Genomic DNA, 22392 nt, shown 5'->3' with positions numbered 1-22392 from the left:
AAAAGAGCCTGTATTATTAAAGACAATTAAACAGAATGCCTGGTAAGCTGAAGAAACAAATTCCGGGGATCTTATATGTCCCTCACTCCACATTGACTACATCCCTCTCCCTCCCTGCAGGGTGATCTCTACCCCGAATTTTTTTTTTTTTTAATTAAAATATCATTGATATACAATCTTGTATTGGTTTCAGATGTACAACACAGTGGTTCAACAGTTACCCATATTAAATCCTTACCCCCTCTAGTGTGGTTACTATCTATCAACACAGAAAGGTGTTACAGAATCATTGACTATTCTCCTTGTTGTGCTACCATTCCCCCGACCAGCTTATATTGGGATAGCAAATTACTGTGCCCCTTTATCCCCCTCCCCTTCCCCCCACCTGCCCCAACCCTTTCCCCTTGGTAACCACTAGTCACTTCTCAGTGTCTGTGAGTCTACTGCTTTTTTGTTTTATTTTTATATTCCACAAACAAGTGAAATCATATGGCATTTTTCTCTGCCTGGCTTATTTCACTGAGCATAATACCCTCTAGATCTATCCATATTGTTGCAAATATTAGGATTTATTTTCCTTTTATGGCTGAATAATATTCCATTGTGTATATGTGCCACAGCTTCTTTATCCATTCATCTCTTGATGAACACTGGTTGCTTCCATATCTTGGCTATTGTAAATAGTGCGGCGATAAACATAAGGGTGCATCTGTCTTTTCGAATTAGGGATGTTGTTTTCTTCAGGTGAATTCCTAGAAGTGGAATTACTGGATTGAATGGTATTTCTATTTTTAGTTTTTTGGGGAACTTTCCGTGGCAGTTGCACCAATTTACATTCCCATTAACAGTGTAGGAGAGTTCCCACTTCTCCGTGTCCTCGCCAGCATTTGTTATTTCTTGTCTTTTGGATGTTGGCCATTCTAACTGGTGTGAGGTGATAATCTCATTGTGGCTTTAATTTGCATTTCCCTGATGATTAGCGGTGTGGAGTATCTTTTCACGTGCCTGTTGGCCATCTATATTTCTTCTTTGGAGAAGTGTCTGTTCAGATCCTCTGCCCATTTTTTAATCAGGTCATTTGCTTTTTGGGTGTTGAGGCATATGAGCTCTTTGTATATTTTGGATTTTAACCCCTATCGGATAAATCATTTATGAATATATTATCCCATTCTGTAGGATGCTTTTACGTTCTGCTGATGGTGTCCTTTGCTGTACAGAAGCTTTTTAGTTTGATGTAGTCCTACTTGTTCATTTTTTTTGTGGTTTCCCTTGCCTGAGGAGATGTGTCCGGGAAAAAATTGCTCATACTTATGTTCAAGAGATTTTTCACTATGTTTTCTTCTAAGAGTCTTATTGTTTCATGACTTACATTCAGGTCTTTGATCCATTTCAAGTTTACTTTTGTGTATGGAGTTAGACAATAATCCAGTTTCATTCTCTTGCATTTAGCTGTCCAGTTTTCCCAGCACCAGTTGTTGAAGAGGCTGTTTTTTCTCCACTGTATATTTATGGCTCCTTTATTGCATATTAATTGGCCATATATGTGTGGGTTTACATATGGGCTCTCTGTTTTGTTCCACTGATCTATGGGTCTGTTCTTGTACCAGTACAAAACTGTTTTGATTACTGTAGGTTTGTAGTAGAGCTTAAAGTCAGGGAGTGTAACCCCTCCAGCTTTGTTCTTCTTTCTCAGATTGCTTTGGCTACTTGGGGGTCTTTTGTGGTTCCATATAAATTTTAGAACTATTTGTTGTAGTTCATTGAAAAGTCCTGTTGTATTTTGATAGGGATTACATTGAATCTGTAAATTGCTTTGGGCAGGATGGACATTTTGACAATATTAATTCTTCCTGTCCATGAGCACAGGATAGATTTCCATTTATTGGTGTCTTCTTAAATTTTCCTCATCAGTGTCTTATAGTTTTCAGAATATAGATCTTTCACCTCCTTGGTTAAGTTTATTCCTAGGTATTTTATTATTTTTGGTGCAATTGTAAATAGAGTGTTTTCCTGATTTCTCTTTCTGCTAGTTTGTTAGTATATAGGAATGCAACAGACTTATGTGTATTTATTTTGTATCCTGTAACTTTGCTGAGTTCAATTATTAGTTCTAATAGTTTTTTGGTGGAGTCTTTAGGGTTTTCTATGTATAATATCATGTCATCTGCAAATAGTGACAGTTTAATTTCTTCTTACCAATTTGGATGACTTTTATCTCTTTGTTTTGTCTGATTGCCATGGTGAGGACTTCCAGTACTATGTTGAATACTAAATTTCTTACATATACGTCCTTTGCTTATCTTTGTAGTTTCACATTCCATGCCTGTGGTAGATATTCCTAGACATCATACTATTTAGTTTTGCCTGTTTGATCGCCACATAGATGATTTCTTACTCTTATGCGTTCTTCCAGAGCTGGTTTTTTTTAACTTAACCATATGATTTTGTCTACTTCCATAGCTGTAATTTATTCACTTTCTATTGCATGCTATGCCACAATTTACTAATCTTTTGCCCTGTTGATGGGCATTTGCTTCGTTTAAACTGGTGGTTATCATCACAATGCTCCTGTAAGCTCTCTTTTCTGAGTGCCATGTATAAGTGTCTGGAGGTAGCAGTCTTCAAACCTGTGGTGTGAGAGGACTATCAAAGGGTAGGTGGTCCTGGATAGATGTAAGGGAACCATTCTCAGATTTGACATTCCTAGTTAATGTGGGGACGCTGATGGACCTGATAGGTTCCCTGTGAAGGAGGAGCAGGTGTCCCTTATCCCTTCCCTTGTCCAATCCTCCCTACTCCAGAAAGCAGGCCCAAGGGGGAATTCAGGAGGGTGCAAACATCAGGGCACCAAAGGGACAGTTCCAAAATCCACGTTGGTTCTGAGAAACTGCAGGACCAAGTGACTTCATTCTTTGAGTCATACACTTCCTTTTTCTTCTAATAAAGTTGAAGGAGGACTCATTGAGTGTCAGTTGATTGTTTTAACCTTTTTGGTTGTTGAAGTGAAATTCATGTAAGATGAAAACCATTTTGAAGTGCAATGCAGTGGTGTTTAGTACATTCACAATGGTGTGCAACCACCACATGTATCTAATTCCAAACCATTTTCAACACCCTGAAAGAAAATCTTGTACCTGTTAAACAGCTGCTACCTATTCCCCTCCTCCCTCCAGCTCTGGCAGCCACCAATATGTGTTCTGTTTCTTTGGATTTCATGGTTCTAGATATTTTGTGTAAATGGGATCATACAATATGTGGCTTTTTGTGTCTGGCTTCTTTCACAAGCAAAATGCCTTTGAGGTTCATCTATGTTATAGCATGTATCAGTACTACATTCCTTTTTCAGGCTGGATAGTATTCCAATGTGTCATCTACTACAATTTGTTTATTCATTTTTCTGTTGGTGGCTATTGTGAGTAGTGCTGCTATGTGCACATATGTACATGTACATGTCCAGTACCTGTTTTCAGTTTATTTTAAATGTATATACCTAGGAGTTGAATTCCTGGGTAATATGGTAATTCTATATTTAACTTTTGAGGAACCACCAAACTGTTTTCCATAGCAACTGAATCACTTTACATTACCACCAGCACATTTGTAAAAGGGTTTCAGTATCTCCATATCCTAGTCAACACTTTTTCTTTCCCTTCCTTCCCTTCCCTCCCTCTTTTCTCTCCTTTTCTTTCTGCCTGCCCTCTCTCTTAGCTGTCCCAGTGGGTGTGAAGTGGAACTGGTTTTCACTGGCACCTCCCCTGAATATCTTTTCATGTGCTTGTTGCTGCCATTTGTGTATCTTCTCTGAAAAGTGTCTATCAAAGTCCTTTTGCCCATTTTAAAACTGAGTTTTTTGCCTTTTTGTGGTTTAGTTGTAAGAGTTCTTTATATGTTCTGGATACTAGGTCCTTCTAAGATACATAATTTGCAAATATTTTCTCCCATTCTGTAGGTTGTCTTTTTCACTTTTTTGATAGAATGTCCTTTGATGCACAAAATTTTTTAATGTTGATTCAAATCTAATTTATTTATTTATTTTTTTGATGTGTGTTTTTGGTGACATATCAAGAATCCATTGCCAAATCAAAGATCATCAAGATTTACTCTTATGTTTTCTTCTAACAGTTTTAGTGGTTTAAGCTCTTATATTTAGGTTGTTGATCCATTCTGAGTTAATTTTTGTACAATATGAAGTAGGAGTCCAGCTTTATTCTTCTGCATGTGGATATCCAGTTTTCCCAGAACTATTTGTTGAGGAGACCAGCCGATTGATTTTTGATGACAGAGCACTGTATTTTGGCATATAACTTCATGTGATTTCAAAGAACTTAGTGACATTGCTATGAAAAAACTCCTATTTCCATCTACATATTTACGGGAACAAAATTTTCAGTTCTTATGTCTACAAAAATGAATTCATGCTGAATCCTAATTCCAGGACTAAGTAATGTTCATCCATAAATATGTGAACTAAATGAAAAGAAAGTGACCCAACCATCTTATTTAGAATTGCACTTCTAATGCAATTTTATTTTTTATGCTTAACCACTACTTAGCAAAATTTTTAGTACATTCATGTTGTTTTGATCAATACTTGTTAATGATAATAATAATAATTAGTTAACCCAGAAGAAAAAGTTTACCACTTAGAGTCTTACGGCAACAGGAAATTCTAAAAATTCAATTTTAATTAATATACATATTTTTGTTGGAGAGAATAAAAGACTTTCAAACATAAAATATATTAGGATAATGTTTGGGAGGTAGAAGAAGAAATAGGAATTCAGAAGAAATGGAACAATGTGGTATTTCTTACTGTTAAAGAAGAATGTGGTCATGTACTTTTTAATAAATCATAGAGGGTATCATTAGAAGAGTGAAATAACGCTTTTCCAAAAAAGGTCAGTGTTTACAACACACTGAAAATTACGTCCTTTTGCAACTATTTAAACATTGGAGGGGAATTTTAGATTCCAGCACCAAAATGTGCCAGGGGCACATAGTTTGCAAAGTTTTTTAAACATGAACGAAAAGTTTGAAGACGAAGTACTTCTCAGACTTCACTGTGCACATGAATCATTTGGAGATTTGTTTAGAGGCAGATTCTGAGTAGGTCTGGTTGGGGCCTGGAATTCTGCATTTTGACATGCTCTTGGTGCTGCTGGGGATGCCAGTGGGAGGACCACACTTTAAATAGCACACGTCAGTATTTTCCTAAGAGCGCAATTACTGGCTGGTGGCGTCTGCACAGGGTCAGCTGCCGTGACTGATGCTGATATAGTGTCAGAAGCACTTGCACAGATGTACACCCCCCACCAGCACTGGGACTGCTGCTGCCTGTAAAAAGGTCTCTATCAGTAGCCTGATTTTTTGTCCTCATCTCATCTACTGCAGCCTGTGGCTCATTAGACCACGCTTGCTTGATACACCGCTTTCCTGGACACCTCTTTCGTTTTGTTCCCTTTTTCTACAATCTCAGCCTCTTTTGTAACCCTCACTCTCTTCCTTTGTCCACCTTTTAACTGTTGGTGTCCTTGGCCTTAATCTTGTTCTCCCTGGGTGACACCATATGCTCTTAAGAGGTCCTTACCACCCTGATGACTCTGTAATGGTTAATCTTATGTGTCCACTTGGGGAAGCTCTGGTGTCCAGTTGTTTAGTCTAACACCAGTTTGGATGTTTCTGTGGAGGTATTTGGTAGATATGATTAATATCTGTATTCAGTTGACTAAGTAAAGGAGATAACCTTTGATAAGTAGGTGGACCTCATCCAATCAGTTAAGGTGTTAGGAGGAAAAAACTGTTTCCTGGAGAAGGAATTCTGCCTCATGACTGATATTCTGACTCAGTTTCTGGCCTGCCAGCCTGCTCTACAAGTTCAAACTTAAGACTACATCAGCTCTTCCCTGAGTTTCCAGCCTGCTGGCTGGATTTTGGACTTGCCAGCTCCCCACAATGCATGAGCCAATTCCTGAAGACAAATCTCTTCATATATCTCCTATTGGTTCTATTTTTCTGAAAATCCTCACTGAAACAGACTCCCATGCTTCTGTCTCCCACCAGACCTCCCTCCTGTTCCTAGTCTAGAATATCCATCCATCTCCTCCTGTGTGTCACACACAATATGTCCTGGACAGAATCTGTTCTTTTTCTCCTCAAACCTGTTTCTCCTCCGATAGTCACAGGTGGTGGTGCCATCATCCATCCTATCACCAAAGTCAGAAACTTGGGAATTCTCTTTTCCCCTCATCCCTCATATATATTTAGCTACCAAATCCTTTACCCATTCATTAATAAATATGAGTTCCTACAGTGTGTCAACCCTGAGCTATTGAAGGTGGTAAAAGAGAGTAAGACACTCTTACTTGAGGTTGGGGAGAAATTGAAACCCTTGTACCTTGTTGGTGGGAATGTAAATTGGTGCAGCTGCTATGAAAGTAGCATGGTAGTTCCTCAAGAAAATAAAAAATAAAATTAATATATGATCTAGAAATTCCACTTCTGTGTATTTATCTAAAATAATTGAAAGCAGAGTCTCAAAGAGATATTCATACAACTATGTTCATAGTAGCATCATTCACAGGAGCTAAAATGGGGAACAACCCAAGTATCCATCAACAGATGAACAGGTAAACAAAATGTGGTCTAGACATACAATAGAATATTTATTCAGCCTTAAAAAGAAGGAAATTCTTACACATACTACAACATGGAATGAACCTTGAGAAAATGCTGAGGGAAATAACCCAGTCACAAAAGGACAAATATTGTATGATTCCACTTATATGATATACTTAGAGCTGTCAAAATCATAGGCATAGAAGGGTGGTTGTGGGGGTTTGTGGGGAGGGGGAATGAGGAGTTATCATTTAATGGGTACTGAGTTTCAGTTTTATAAGATGAAACGGGTTATAGAGATGGATGGTGGTGATGGTTGCACATTATGAATTTAAAAACACTGAAATGTATACTTGAAAATGGTTAAGGTGATAAATCTTATTATGTGTATTTTACCACAAAAAAAAAGTAAAAAAAAGAAATGAGGAATTGTTCTAATAGTGAACAATCATTTTAATACAGAAAATTGTCCTGTTAAATATAACTCTTGACAAAAAAGCCTATCTCTTTAGAAGCTAAATACTCCTATCTATTTATTGGACACATTTAACTTCTTTTGTTCAAGTTTATTTCCCAGGAAGCCAAAACCTCTCTCATATTTCATGGCCTTTTAAATTGAATAATAAAATGTAAGTTTGTAAAAAAAAAAAAAGAGGCACATTTCCTATCCTCAAGAAGACTATAGGTAATAAATAGGCTGCCACAGGACACTGAGGTAAGTGCTGAGATGGGGGCAACTCGGCCATTATGAGAGCCCAGGGAGTGCTCAGAGGGGCCTCTGTGTCTCCTCGTATTGTCCTGCTGTCCTTCCCCGTTTCTCTGCTTGCTTTTAGCCCCCGGTCTCTTGCCAGGAGTATGAAGCCTCCTAAATGGTCTTCAGGCTCCTTCAGTTAATGGTCCACACTGATTCCAGGATAACATTTTTGAAATGTGAATCATATCACTTCCTTATCTAAAATGCCACATAACTGCAGTTAACCCTTGAACAACACAGGTTTGAATTGCTTGAGTCTTCTTTTTTTTTTCAAGAGTCTCTCTCTCTCTATATATATATATATTTTTGGTATCATTAATCTACAATTACATGAACATTATGTTTACTAGGCTCCTCCCTTCACCAAGTCCCCCCCACAAACCCCATTACAGTCACTGTCCATCTGCATAGTAAGATGTAAACTCACTACTTGTCTTCTCTGTGTTGCACATCCCTCCCTAAGCGCCCCCCACATTATACATGCTAATCGTAAGGCCCCCTTTCTTTTTCCCTGCCCTTATCCCTCCCTTCCCACCCCTCCTGCCCAGTCCCTTTCCCTTTGGTAACTTTAGTCCATTCTTGGGTTCTGTGATTCTGCTGCTGTTTTGTTCCTTCAGTTTTTCTTTGTTCTTATACTCCACGTATGAGTGAAATCATTTGGTACTTGTCTTTCTCCACCTGGCTTATTTCACTGAGCATAATACCATCTAGCTCCATCCATGTTGTTGCAAATGGTAGGATTTGTTTTCTTCTTATGGCTGAATAATATTCCATTGTATTTATATACCACATCTTCTTTATCCATTCATCTACTGTTGGACACTTAGGTTGCTTCCATATCTTGGCTATTGTAAATAGTGCTGCAATAAACATAGAGATGCATATGTCTTTTTCAAACTGGGATGCTGCATTCTTAGGGTAAATTTCTAGAAGTGGAATTCCTGGTCAAATGGTATTTCTATTTTGAGCATTCTGAGGAACCTCCATACTGCTTTCCACAATGGTTGAACTAATTTACATTCCCACCAGCAGTGTAGGAGGGTTCCCCTTTCTCCACAACCTCACCAACATTTGTTGTTGTTTGTCTTTTGGATGGTGGCGATTCTTACTGGTGTGAGGTGATATCTCATTGTGGTTTTAATTTGCATTTCTCTGATGACTAGCGAAGTGGAGCATCTTTTCATGTGTCTGTTGGCCATCTGAATTTCTTCTTTGGAGAACTGTCTGTTCAGCTCCTCTGCCCTTTTTTTAATTGGATTATTTGCTTTTTGTTTGTTGAGGTCTGTGAGCTCTTTATATATTTTGGACGTCAATCCTTTATTGGATTTGTCATTTATGAATATATTCTCCCATACTGTAGGATACCTTTTTGTTCTATTGATGGTGTCCTTTGCTGTACAGAAGCTTTTCAGCTTGATATAGTCCCACTTGTTCATTCTTGCTTTTGTTACCCTTGCCCAGGAAGATATGCTCATGAAGAAGTCACTCATGTTTATGTCCAAGAGATTTTTGCCTATGTTTTTTTCTAAGAGTTTTACGATTTTATGACTTACATTCAGGTCTTCGATCCATTTCAAATTTACTTTTGTGTATGGGGTTAAACAATGGTCCAGTTTCATTCTCTTACATGTAGCTGTCCAGTTTTGCCAGCACCAACTGTTGAAGAGACTGTCATTTCTCCATTGTATGTCCATGGCTCCTTTATCGTATATTAATTGGCCATATATGTTTGGGTTAATGTCTGGAGTCTCTATTCTGTTCCACTGGTCTGTGGCTCTGTTCTTGTGCCAGTACCAAATTGTCTTGATTACTGTGGCTTTGTAGTAGAGCTTGAAGTTGAGGAGCGAGATCCCTCCCACTTTATTCTCCTTTCTCAGGATTGCTTTGGCTATTAGGGGTCTTTGGTTGTTCCATATGAATTTTAGAACTATTTGTTCCAGTTCATTGAAGAATGCTGTTGGTAATTTGGTAGGGATTGCATCAAATCTATATACTGCTTTGGGCAGGATGGCCATTTTGACTTGAGTCCTCTTATGATGGAAAATTTTTTTGAGATTTGTGACAGTTTTGAAAACATTTTTTTTCTCTAGCTTACGTTACTGTAAGATACAATATATAATACATTTAACATGCAAAATAGGTGTTTGTTGACTGTTTGTGTTACTGGTAAGGCTCAAGTCAATAGTAGGCCATTAGTAGTTAAGTTTTTGAGGAGTCCAAAGTTACAGGCAGATTTTCCACTGCCTGATGGTGGCGGTGGGGGAGTTGGTGCATGAACCCCTGTGTTGTTCAAGGTCAACTGTAACTGCCTTACAAGCTAGCGACCCTGGCTCCTGAGTAGGGCACACTCTCCTCCATGTCCTGTCTTTCTGTGGCCTCCTGTTCCCTCTTCCATCCTAAAACTTCCCCAACTACTTGCAGTTCCCTTAAAGTCTCTGGGGTTCCTGACCCCAAGCCTCTGCTCACATGGATTGCTTTGCCTGGATTGCCCTCTCTCTTCCTTGTTGGGTAGTTGAACACTCATCTTTGAAGGCTTATCTCCAGCTCTTCTGTAAAGCTTTTCTGAGCCTCTGGAGAGACCTGATTTCCCCATCTTTGTGTCTCTGTGAATTTAATATGCAGTTCCTATTTCAGCTGGTGTCAGTCAGCATGGCTAAGTAATGCTGCAGTAACAACAAGCCTGCTATCTCAGTAGCTTAACACATCAGTTTCATTACTCATTGAGCCTACCTGCTGGGTCAGTGGAGTGGTGTGGGGGCACCCTGATCATAGTCACTCTGCGACCCAAGTTAAAGGAGGCTCCAACCAAAGAGGGGGTTGCAGAGTCTTACGCTGCATTGGCAATTAGCACTTCTCCCTGGAAAAACACAACACGTTAGCTTGTGCTCACATTTCACTGGTGAAAGTAAGCCATGTGTTTATGCCTAACTTCCATAGCACTGAGAAATTCCATCCCACCATGTTCCTGGAGGGCAGGAAATGGGAAAATTGGTGAACAGCTTCAGTGACTACTGCAGTGCTGACTGACTTACATCTCTACCCCACTGGACACTGGGGGATCCCAAACATGTCACAGGAGGGTCCCTGTCCTTGAGCAGTTTGTGCCTCAGGAATGTGGACAGACCAGTAAATTGATGGATTATACATCTGTGTGTTGATGTTACAGTCTAGGTGTGACTGGGGTGTTGGTGGGGGAGAGTCCATGATAGAGGAGCAATGGATTTTGGGAGAGAAGGGTGGGAGAGGGACTATTGGAGTTGAGTGTCCCTGAGATATAGGTAAAGGCAGGTAACTCAGGTGATTCCAGAAAGCAGAGGTGAGGGAGTGGGAGATCATGAAGGAGGAAAGCCCAGCTCAGGAGAGTGTGTGTGATGGGTTTTCAATTCTGCTGGAACTTCCTGAGGAGAGAAACCGAATGTCTCCAGAAGGAGTCCACCTGAAGGACAGGAGGCAGGAGCATCTACCCACCAACTTCCATTCTCTGATTGCCTGCAGGTCGACTCTGGGGCCTTCCCTACTTGTGCTTGCCCACTGGGCACCGAGGCTCTGGAGAAGGCCCAGTCAGTGTGACTGGGTACAAGGTGAGTCTGAATGCCCAAGAACCACCCACTGCAGCCACAGCTAGACCAGAGGTAGGTGGGGAGATGCAGGAGGCTGGGAGTGGCTGCTCCTGGTGAAATGCTACCTGTCAGTACTAGGTGTTAATTTGGGTGCCTTACCCCCATTTAGTACAGCCACCTTACAAGGTAGGCTTTGGCAATTTATAGAACCATAACAGCATGTCACTTGGGGAAGGATGACAGGTGGCTCCAAAGAGTGGCTTTACCTTTATGTGGCCATTTTTCAAAAAGTCTTGCTCTTGGCTATATGAACTCAGAAAGTAGATTTTAAAAATACAGAAATGACCAGGCCCCAAAGAACTGACTCATGCTAATAAAACACTCAAAAGATGAATGCAAAAGTGGCTCTTTTATTAATTTAAGTGGTAGATGTAACTTGCAAGATGATTCAGTACTTATGTTCCCTGAGTTTTATCACTTACGCATTCAATTTTGTTTGTTTGTTTCTCTGTAAAGGTTTTGCTTTACACAGAGGGTGGGGCTTCAGTCCTTGGCTGCCAGGGTGCTGTTCAGCTCCTCTCTCTTCCTCTTGGCATGGAAGTGGGTTCCCACCCTTTTTTTGGGATGAGTTTGAGGGTTTGCTTGTCCCTGGAGACCTCGAGGAGCTCTGTGGCACACTGCTCATACGGGGTGAAGCTGCACGCACTTCTAGGATCACGGCCTGCACGAACATAGCTGCGGTGGCGGCTGTGCCCTGGCTTGCGCACATCCTTGGTCACCTTGTGGCCCTTGCTGAGGCCCAGGCCATGGGGTAGTGCGGAGCCATGGCTGCTGCTTGTCAATATTTTTGACAATGCCTATTGTGTGCCAGCATCTTGATGTCTTGTCCAATGTTTTTACTTGTTTGTTTGATCTGAGTCACTTAATGGTCAAAGAGGGTTAAAATATACTATTTTTAAACTTTTTTTTTATGGAAACTTTCAAACATGCACAAAAGTTGGAGCATTGTATACAGAACTCACATGTATGGATCACACAATGTCAACAATTTTCAGTAGTTTTGCTACCCTAATTTAATCTGGACCCCCTGCCACCAGAAAATTTTAAAACAAATGCCTTTTTAAAAAATCATATAAGTTCATCTGTAAATACTTCTGTTTGTACACTTAATACCATAATCATACCTAATAAAATCAATCATAATCCATAAATCACCTGCTACATGGTCCATTTATAATTTGAGCCTTCTCTCTCTTTTTGTTCTCTTAGTCCATCTAGCTTAAGGTTTGCCAATTTTGTTGATCTGTTCACAGAACCAACCTTTGGTTTCTCTGATATCTCTCGATTGTTTTTCTAGTCCCTATTTCTTTTATCTCTACTTGGATCTTTATTACTTCCTTCTGGACTAGCATTGGGTCTAGTTCTTCTTCCAGTTCTTTAAGTTGTAAAGTTAGGATGTTGATTTGAAACCTTTCTTGTTTTTTAATGTACACATTTATAGTTGTAAATTTCCCTCTTAACATCGCTTTTGTTGCATCCCATAAGTTTGGTATGTGGTGTTTTCATTTTCATTTTGTCTTCAACTGTTTTCTAATTTCCACTGTAATTTCTTCTTTGATCCATGGCAAGAAGCTGGGGAGGGAGGATTACATGCACCACTGGCTTCCCAGGGCTGGGAGACTCCAGGGGGATGAGATGAACAAGGTGAGGTAGGGGCTCTGGTATGAGCAGACAGACACACTGGTACCCCCAGGACACATGGCACACCCTGGCCTGGCTGATCCCAGGGGCTGAGTTTCCATCTGAAAGAGATGTAGCTCTTTATAGGAAGTCAGGGACAGGCCTTCTGTTTCTTGGGAGGTACCCACTCCACCCTTGATGCCTGTTGAATCTCAGGAATTGTTTGTGCAATGCATGGGGGAAGAGAGGAGCTTCAGTGTCCCCACTCAGAGTCTGTGCCTGCAGGGTGGCCTCTGGGACCCAGGGTCCTGAAGGAGCCTGTGGAGTAGGGAGGGGCCAGAGGATGGGCACAACTCTTTTCTGAGGCCTTCAGGGTGATTTCTGTAGAGGTTTCTCAAGGTTACTGTTGGGCAGTTGGTTCAACACAGGTAGGTGATTGCATGTGGAATGGGGGTGGCGATGGACCTAGTGCGCTGGCAGTCACTTCTTAGAGGAAGTAGGTGGGTCTGACTCAATGTAAATATTTTTATTAAAAAATAAATGGAAGAAAAAGAAACCAGAGACGCTTTTGTTGCTGATCTGAAGGACGCTGTTTACTTGGAGTGAGAACAGGCCTGGGGAGGGGCTTCTGTGGGGGCACACTCTTGAGTCTGGTATAACCATGAGCCTGACCTTCCTCATGGAACTTACTGTTTCAGTCCTTCCTCTGGGGAAGCTGAGATAAGCACACAAATAACTAGAAGGCAGTGCATCCTGTGGACAGGTCCTTCAGGAATGGGAGACAGAGCTTCCCGGAGGATGAGGGGTTGGAGAAGAAGGCAGAAGGCTGCATAGGAAGGAATAGCAAGAGGCAGTGCCTGGGGTAGAGGGCATGGGTGACAGGCTGGAACTGGGACTGGAGGGAAGTTCAGGAGGCTCCGCAGAGCCATGTCAGAGATGTTAGGAAGTCACTACAGCCTGGGGACTACAGTGTAGACTCAGATGTCATGCTGCCTGGGTTTGAATCCCAGCTCTGCCAGTACCTGTGTGATTCTGGGGGCAGGTCATTTGAAATTTCTGTTCTTCAGTTTCCTCATCTGTAAAGTCAGGGTAATGATAATACATGTGTCATAGGCTTATTGTGAGGATTAAGTGAGCTCCTACATATAAAGTGTTTAGAAAAGTGTCTGGCACATAGTACTTCCTGTTAATATGAGGTCTTCTTCCCCTAGAAGCAGTCCTTGAGATGTGGATTTGAGTATAAATAGTGCCTCATTATAGGTCCTATCATCTCCAAATACAGTCACATTGGGGATTAGGGCTTCAATATATGGATTTTGCAGTGATGCAATTCAGTCTATTAGCAGCAGCTTAAAGAGGGCACCCCAAATTCCACGGTTTAAGTATTCACTCAGGTGAGGATTCGTTATGTCCTGGTAACAAACAACCTCCAAGTCTCGGTTGCCGTAGTGGTTTGCAAATATGGCCAGACAGCTCTCCTATTCTGGTGTGCGTGCCTTCTTGCGATGTGACCTTGCCACCCCTCCATCATGAGGTCAAGTTTCCCTCACACGTAAGTCTGGGCTGGCCTTGTGATCTGCTGTTGCCAACAGAACATGATGGAAGTGATGTTATGTGACTCTGAAGACAGGCCTCGAGAGATCTGGCAGCTTATGCTTTGGGTCTCATAGAACGCTGTCCTGAGAGGGCCATGCCCTGAGGGGCCAGGGACAAAGCACGGGGCAGGGAGCTCCAGCTGTCCCCTTATCCCCCTGAACTCAGCCTTCAGCTGACTGCAGCCTAATGAATGAGGCCATGCAAGACTGGCACGAGGACCACCTGGCCAACCCACAGAATCATGAGAAAGAATAAATCATTTTTTAAGCCCCTACATTTTGGGTGGTATTATTGCTTTTTTTTTTTTTCTTTTTTCCTGCAGCTGTGGTAATACAGTGGATTAGAACAACAAAGGTTTATTTTTTGCTCACATTACAAATCTGCTGAGGGTCAGCATGGGTTCCACTCTTGGTGTTGCCCAGGAATCTGGGCTGATGTAGCAGCCGGCATCTCTAGTGTGGCTATACAAAGGGGAAGAGCATGGTGAAGACTGCCTTGGCCTATAACGCTTCACGTGGAAGTGGTATATGTTATCTTACTTTTTATTGGCCAGAGCAAGTGGATGGGGAAGTTCTATCCTGCTTTGTGACTGGAAGGAGACAAAACCAGAATATTTGTGATCATCTCTAATACCCAGCACTTGAAGTTGGCTTATTTCTCTTGTAACAGTCCTAGTAGGTGAGCAGGGCTGGTCTGACATCAGCACTGTGCTGGGGACCCAGGCTCCTCTGTGTGTTTGCTCTGTCATCCTCAGGATGTTGCTGTCAAGTTTCCATCAGGTCTATATACCAGCTCATGGGAAAGGGAGGACACACTCCCTTTATTTATAACCCAAAAGTTACATCAGTTCTACTCACATCCTATTGGCCAGAAACATGTCACTTGGCCACCTAGCAGCAAGGGAAACTGGGAGATATAGTCTTTAGCTGAGTGACTGTGTGTCCTCCTAAACATCTCAGAGAACAAATACTGGGGTGTGGGGTCACCAGCAGTCCAGCCACAGCAGCAGTTTTAAGACCCCCAGCACCCGGGCATCACTGTCTTCCTGCATTTGGTTAGTTATGTACAAGGTGAACCCCACTTTATGTATGAATGCTTCTGAGAAGTTATTCGCCAATCAAAAACATTTTCACAAACTTGAACAGTCAAACTTGAAAGTGGCTTATTTCTCTTGTAACAGTCCTAGTAGGTGGGCAGGGCTGGTCTGACATCAGCATGTTTCATCCTATTTTTTTATTGATCTTATTTATTTATACTCCACATTGTTTGACAAAATATTAAAGAGACTTCTGTGGGACGGGGAGGCTAACATATTAGCTCAGAGTTTCTTTGCTTCCTGCATTTCATACAAATGCAGGTTGTAATATAAAGGCACATCCGAAATCCAAAAATACTTTTATTACTTTGGGTAACCAACCCCAGACTTCTTTATTTTGTAAATTGGGAATTTTATCTACTAGAATTCCCATAAAAAGTTTCTAAATATTTTTCCAGTCTCCAAAACTAAGTGTTGATTTTGTGTTTATTCCTAGTTCTCTCTGGGACAGTGCTGTGGGGAAGAAAAAGATTGTGAATCTTTTCTGTGTATCAAGAATTTCTAAAAAAATAGGTCTCAATCTCTTGGAGGTTAATGTTTAAAGAGACAATACAATGCCAGGCTCTCAGGAATTAAAATCCACTTGGAAAAACCCAAAAGAAAATAGAAACTTTACTTAAATAAATGGTTTTGCAATATCTTGGATGGCTTGTGGGTTTGTGTGCTTTAGACTATTCCTGTAAGAGTGTGTGCACGCATGTGTGTGAGGCGGGGCTGCGGGGATTCTGGGAGCAGGGAGCCGAGCCCATGGTGGACATCAACTGACTCTGGAAATATTGGGATTAGGGAGACAGGGTAAAGGTTTCAGCCCCTCGGCTCAGTCCCCACTCCCTGGTGATCTTTTTCCTAACTACAGAACGTCCCTCTTGCCACTCCCTAGTTGCTCTCCTCTGGCAGCAAATGAAACAGCTGCTGAGCCAGCCCTGGGTTTCGGGAAGTCAGATGACCTTTCCCTGTCCCAATTCTCTGCCTCTCTCTGCCCCTGCTGTGGACACCATGGACCTACTGATGGCACTCCTTTGCCTGCTGCCCCTGTGCCCAGGTAAGAGCAGGGGAGGGGGATGTCAGGATTCTGTGGGCCAGGCTGGAACTACCCAGGTTGAGTTCCCACGTATGGAAGGGACAGTCTTCTGCTTTCCTTTTCTCATCCGTGCCTTCCTTCTTTTTTCCATTTCTGTATTCTGTCCCCATGCCCACAGGCTTGGCTGCAGCCACTCCCTCATGCCCTCAGAACGTGAATATTTCCGGCGGTGGCACTTTCACGCTCAGCCATGGCTGGGCCCCTGGGAGTATCCTCACCTACTCCTGCCCCCTGGGCTACTACCCTTTCCCGGCGTCACGGCTGTGCAAGAGCAATGGGCAGTGGCAGACCCTGAGGTCCACCCGGCTGACAAAGGCGGTCTGCAAATGTGAGGCTGCTTGTGGGCCTGGATTGGTGCCCTGCCAGTGGCAACCCCAGAACTTTGATTTAGGAGTTGGTCTGGGTGGGGCTGAACCTGACTAGATGGTGTGGCAGGGATGGCAAAGCCACTTTTCCAAAGGGCTTTTCAAAATAGTGAGAACATATCAGTTGCCCATAGTGAGGCATGTGAAGTAGGCTGTGATGGAGATGGTAAGGTACCAAAGCCAGGGACAATTTTTGAAATACTTAACAACTGACTGCACAGTACTGACCATTCACAATGGATGCTGAATGGTCCCAGGGTCCCCTGTTGTGCCAGGCATTACTCCTTTAGTTACCCACTTGTGGGACATCCAGGATCCAAGGGGAGGGGCTGGGGTGGCCATGGCCCTCAGGGGGCTGAGATAAGTGGCTATTTATCAATCTATTAGGTTGAACTGTGTGAAATTGCCAATGTTTAACCATTGATATATTTCACATGCATCAACTTAATATTTTGACAACAGGTTGGCTGTTCCCTTGCATTCAGGCTGAACATCACCACTTGATGCCCAGCCCAGGTGTTATCTCTCCATCCCTCTATCCTCATTCCCTTCTCTTGCTCCAGCTGTTCGCTGTCCTGCCCCAGTTTCCTTTGAGAACGGCATGTACACCCCACGGCTGGGGTCCCACCCTGTGGGCGGCAACCTGAGCTTTGAGTGTGAGGATGGCTTCATCCTGCGGGGCTCACCTGTACGGCAGTGTCGTCGTAACGGCGTGTGGGATGGGGAGACAGCCGTGTGCGACAACGGTGGTGAGTGACCAACAGATGGCTGCAAAGGGCCTGGGTCTCCTGGGGACCCAGGGCCAGATGTGTGCTCAGGGGGGTTTTCTATGGGGGTAGAGGCCTGGTTTTTCTGGTGCCAAAATAATATTCCTAGATTTTGGTAGATTGAGATCTACAGGTCAAACATCACCTGCTTGCAGGGAGCCTGGGGCACTTGGTGCTAAGCTGCAGATCCAACATAAAGCCTCTACATGCTCTGTCCAGCTTTCCCAAATGCCTCAAAGCAAGATTGGTGTTTTGCTCCCCCTGGACTATTACAGGGATGATATGCTGGGAGAGAATTAAATGTTTTGCTTAAGTGCTTTGCCTCTGGAGCCAGTTTGGGGTCCAAGCCTGGCTCTGACTTTTGAGAGCCTTTGAGCAGGTTATTTAACCTCTAAGCCTCAGTTTTCCCATCTGCAAAATGGTGATAGCAAGAGTGCTGACAGCATGGGGTTACTGTGTGGGTTAAGTGAGCTTATATTCTTAAGCATCTAAAACAGTCCCTGGCATCTACTAAATGCCACATTTACTATTGTCATGGTTATTGCTGCACCTGTGAATAGGAGGGTCTCTGCTTGACAGAAGTGGGGCTCCCAGGATTCCCCAGAGCAACTCCCCCATTTGTCTGTGGGTTTTGGGAACTTCACGGACCATAGTTGTGAGTACATAACACAGAGGATGAAGAGTCCCCAGGACGGCAGAACCTTGCCCTCACCTAGCAGCCCAGCCACTGGTTCCGTGCTAGTGTCCTTGATTCTTTGCCAAATATCCATTTATGCAGACATAAATATAATTTATTTGAAAATTGAGGTATAATCTACCTACGGTAATGTGTGCAAATCTTAAGCGTTCAGCTTGATGAACTTTTACACGTGTACACCCCCATGTAATCACCAGCCAAGACAGAGAGCACGTCCAACATCACAGGAAGCTCCCTCCCGTCCCTTCCCCAAGTAACTAACTACGCTCCTCACTTAGGTCCCACAGATTAGTTTAGCTTGTTCTTAATGCCTCATACAAATGGAATCATACAGACCATACTCTTTTGCATCTGGCTTCCTTTATTCAACATTCTGCTTATGAGATTTATCCATGTTGTCCTGTGTATCAGCAGTTTGTTATTATTATTATTTTTTTTACTGCTGTGTAATTCCATCATATGAATACATTAAATTTATTTATGCATTCTCAGTTTTGGGTTATTGTGAGTAAATCTCTGAACATTCTTGTATATGATTTTTGGTGCACATATGCACTTGTTTCTGTTGAGCATATAATCTAGGAGTGGAATTATTGGGTCTTAGGTTGGCACATGGTTTGTTTTAGTTGAGGCTGGCAAAGTTTCCTGATTGACATTCTAGCAACATACAGAGTTCTGGTTGCCACACATCCTCTTCAACACTTGGAATTATCCATCTTTTCAGTTTTAGCCATTCTGGTGGGTGTGTAATGATGTCTCACTATTGTCTATGAATTACACATATTCTCTGTGGAGGCAAGGCCTCTTCAGCCAACATCTTGCCTGGGGCTCTGGAATGTATGCAGGCTGAGTTCCTGGGCTGGGAATGGGCTTCTCTAGCTGGCTTCTGAGGCCACTGAGTTCTAAACATTTTTCCCTATTTAAGGGTTTCCATCCACACTCCTGGGAAACACAGTTATGGTGTCTCCTAAGGGGGAGGCTGAAGGACCCACAGCCACTCTGAGGGTCTGGAGAGGAGGGAGAGCCTGGAGGGAGGGGGAGGGGGAGCAGGGCGAGAGGCTGGAGAGGCAGGTCTCCGCTCACCTCCATCTTCCTTTGTTGCTCACAGCTGGCCACTGCCCCAGTCCCGGCATCCCACTGGGCTCTGTGCGGACGGGGTCCCGCTTTGGCCTTGGGGACAAGGTCAGCTACCGCTGCTCCTCGAGTTTGGTTCTGACGGGGTCTGCAGAGCGGGAGTGCCAGGGCAATGGGGTCTGGAGTGGGACGGAGCCCATCTGCCGTCGTGAGTAGCTTCCCTGACCCTCCTGAGACTCCTGCATGCCCCAACCTCTGGCCCTGGCTGACCCCAGTGGCTCTTTCCCCAGAGCCTTACTCTTATGACTTCCCTGAGGATGTGGCCCCTGCCCTGGGCACCTCCTTGTCCCACCTGCTTGGAGCCACAAATCCCACCCAGAAGAAAAAGGGTGAGTGCTTGAGGTGGGGGCAGTGGGGTGGTCCTGGGCCTGGGCCAGAGCAGAAGAGGGGCAGGTTTCCCAGAGGTTGGGAGCCTCGGTAGGCTTCGGGGGGCTACATTGGAGGGAGGGGGGCAGGGAGGCCTGGCGCCCTTGGCAAGAGAGCAGATAGGAGGTGGATACCTGAAACTTCCCCTTCCACATTTCTCCCAGAAAACTTGGGCCGCAAAATCCAAATCCAGCGCTCCGGTCACCTGAACCTGTACCTGCTCCTGGATGCCTCTCAGAGTGTCGCAGAAACTGATTTTCACATCTTCAAGCAGAGCGCCTCCATCATGGTGGACAGGGTCAGGAAACGGGAGCCTGCACATCGAAGAGGCCTTCCTGCACCTGCTGTTTCTCCCTGTCCCCTTCCCCTCATCAGAATCCTACTCACAGCCCATCTCCTCCAAGAAGTCTGCCCAGATCATACACATGCCACACAGGCATCATGGATTCAGTTATAGGATACTAATTTTCCTTCCACAAATGCTGTTGGGGCACCTGCAGTGTGTCAGGCACTCTGCTGGTACTAGGCGCTGGGGGATACCAAAGATGAGCAAGGGTGAGGGCCCGCTTTCCAGGAATTCATCATCTAGAACAGTGGTCTCCACAGAGGGATACACAAAATAATCCACAGGATTACGGCAGAAAAATACTGGTATCCTTGTTGAATAATTTTAATTTAAATTAAATTAGGAAATTAGTATTTAATGATTTCCTTTTAGATTTCAACATTCTGTGTATATTTAAAAATGTGTATACTTGAATAGCAATGCACGTTATAAATACAATTGTTTTTATGTATACCTGTGTTGGGGTATGTGCTCAAAATGTTTTACTGACCACATGCACACACAGAAGAGTTTGGAAGCCACTGATTTAGAGTTCTTGCCAGCACATTGCTTGGTAATTATGCTTCTCACAATCGTTTGTGGAGATACATGATTTTTCTCCTGGCTCCATTTTAAAGACGGCAGTTTTCATGTTCCTTAGATCTTAAGACTTAAAGTTAAGTAAGTCCCTAAGCCAGGAGGTGGCAAAATGTGACAGTGACAGAAGTGCTTCAGAGTGGTGCTGACACATTCAAATTCTGCCTCCATCTCTGCCCGGGGGTGTGATCTGGAGTAAGCTAACAGGGCTCAGTTTTCCTATCTCTGCAACAGGGACCATCGTGACCCCTTACAGAGCTGATGTGAGGATTAAATGAGGAGTCAACTTTTATCAAAGAGAGTAGATGGTCAACAAATGTCAGTTTCCTAGCATCCTCCAAGCAGCAGTTTCTTAGAAAGTGACTTGACCCACGGACCTTGTCTCTTCCAGTCTCAGTCCAGGCTGTCTGCCTCCTCCAGGGCCCTTTGCTCTCATACCCTCTCCTCTTGGGTTTTAGGATCCCTTACATCACCTCTCACTTGCCCTTCACAGGTCTTCAGCTTTGAGATCAATGTTAGTGTCGCCATCATCACCTTTGCATCAAAGCCCAAAATCATCATGTCTGTCCTGAATGACAACTCCCGGGATGTGACTGAAGTGGTCAGCAGTCTGGACAATGCCAGCTATAAAGGTATGGGTGTCATCAAGTGAAGGTGATGGGGAGGTGGGTGGTGCTGGTGGTGATGAGCTCTCTGTGCTGGCAGACAGATCCTGGACAAGTTAGAGATAGAATGAAGCCTCTTGTTGGCATTCAAGTCCCAGGGCTCTGGGGCTCTGGTTCCTCAGGTGAGGGTGGCTTCCAAGTCAGACCCATGGTTGGAGAGTCCCAGTTCCCACCAGCTCCTGGTCTGCTCTAATGTGCTGCACATCCAAATGCATGGTGTAGGACGTCGCCTTCTTCCTGAGGCCAGAATCACATGGTCTGGTTTTCATGGCTCAATACTGTCATCTCCCCATAACTGGGTGGCAGGTAGCAGATGGTTAAAACAACCCAAGTTGTTTTGAAACCCTGTATTTGAATCTTGGGACTCTAGAGTGGTCTCCAGTGGGGTTATGCAATGAGCATTTCTAAGGATAAAGGCTTTTAATGTTTGAACAGGCAATGATGCCAACTCTCTACCTGAACAGCAAAGGTCTGAGTTTGCCGAACCAGTTGATCAAGGCATTTCCAGTGGTTGGTGGACTAGAGCGACTCCCTTCTCCTAGGTGGTATGTGGGAAGCTTCTAAAAGAGTCCTTTTTCCTTGCATATTCCAGACCATGAAAATGGAACTGGAACCAATACCTATGAGGCCCTAAATACCGTCTATATCATGATGAATAACCAGATGCAACGCCTCGGTATGAACACGGTGGCCTGGCAGGAGATCCGACATGCCATCATCCTTCTGACAGATGGTGGGTATTGTTGGTCTGCGAGAGGGTCTGGCATAGTGGAAGAGGCACCAATATGGGGTCACGAGGCCCGCAGTCTGGCTCTCCTTCTGCCACTTTGGCTCTCAGTTTCTTATTTATAAAGTAGGAATAGTGATGATGACGATGATGGCAATAACAGTGATACAGTGATAACCACCCTCCCCTCCCTATACACTTCTCATGGAGAGTGATTTAAGTAGTGTGCATAAAAGTGGTTTGTGATGATAAACCACCTGGGAGGTGACCTAGGAGTGAACTAGATGGGAGCCCTGGCTCAGGAGCAGTGATGTCAAGGCACTTGGGTGGAAGGGTGACTGTTTGCTGAACCTCTGCTACGTCATTT

At 43.6% G+C, this 22392-nt stretch overlaps 1 protein-coding gene across 2 annotated transcripts in view; it reads left to right on the top strand.

Annotated features, from left to right (window-relative positions):
- C2 (complement C2) overlaps positions 1 to 22392 on the top strand; it is a 35754-nt gene that overhangs the window by 8462 nt on the left and 4900 nt on the right. Inside the window, exons 3-10 of one of the 2 annotated variants that reach the window (XM_057493696.1) lie at positions 16182 to 16343; positions 16501 to 16710; positions 17311 to 17496; positions 19320 to 19493; positions 19576 to 19674; positions 19876 to 20009; positions 21127 to 21265; positions 21891 to 22031. In XM_057493696.1, coding sequence (XP_057349679.1) covers positions 16202 to 16343; positions 16501 to 16710; positions 17311 to 17496; positions 19320 to 19493; positions 19576 to 19674; positions 19876 to 20009; positions 21127 to 21265; positions 21891 to 22031 — 1225 coding nt within the window. In that variant the 5' untranslated portion in view covers positions 16182 to 16201. The remainder of the gene's footprint in view (positions 1 to 16181; positions 16344 to 16500; positions 16711 to 17310; positions 17497 to 19319; positions 19494 to 19575; positions 19675 to 19875; positions 20010 to 21126; positions 21266 to 21890; positions 22032 to 22392) is intronic. The other variant, XM_057493697.1, reaches the window with a different exon arrangement.

Source organism: Manis pentadactyla, chromosome 16, assembly GCF_030020395.1.
Source record: "Manis pentadactyla isolate mManPen7 chromosome 16, mManPen7.hap1, whole genome shotgun sequence".
Classification (NCBI taxonomy): domain Eukaryota; kingdom Metazoa; phylum Chordata; class Mammalia; order Pholidota; family Manidae; genus Manis; species Manis pentadactyla.
Note: the sequence above shows the minus strand (reverse complement) of the source record. Positions and strands in the feature narration are given on the sequence as shown.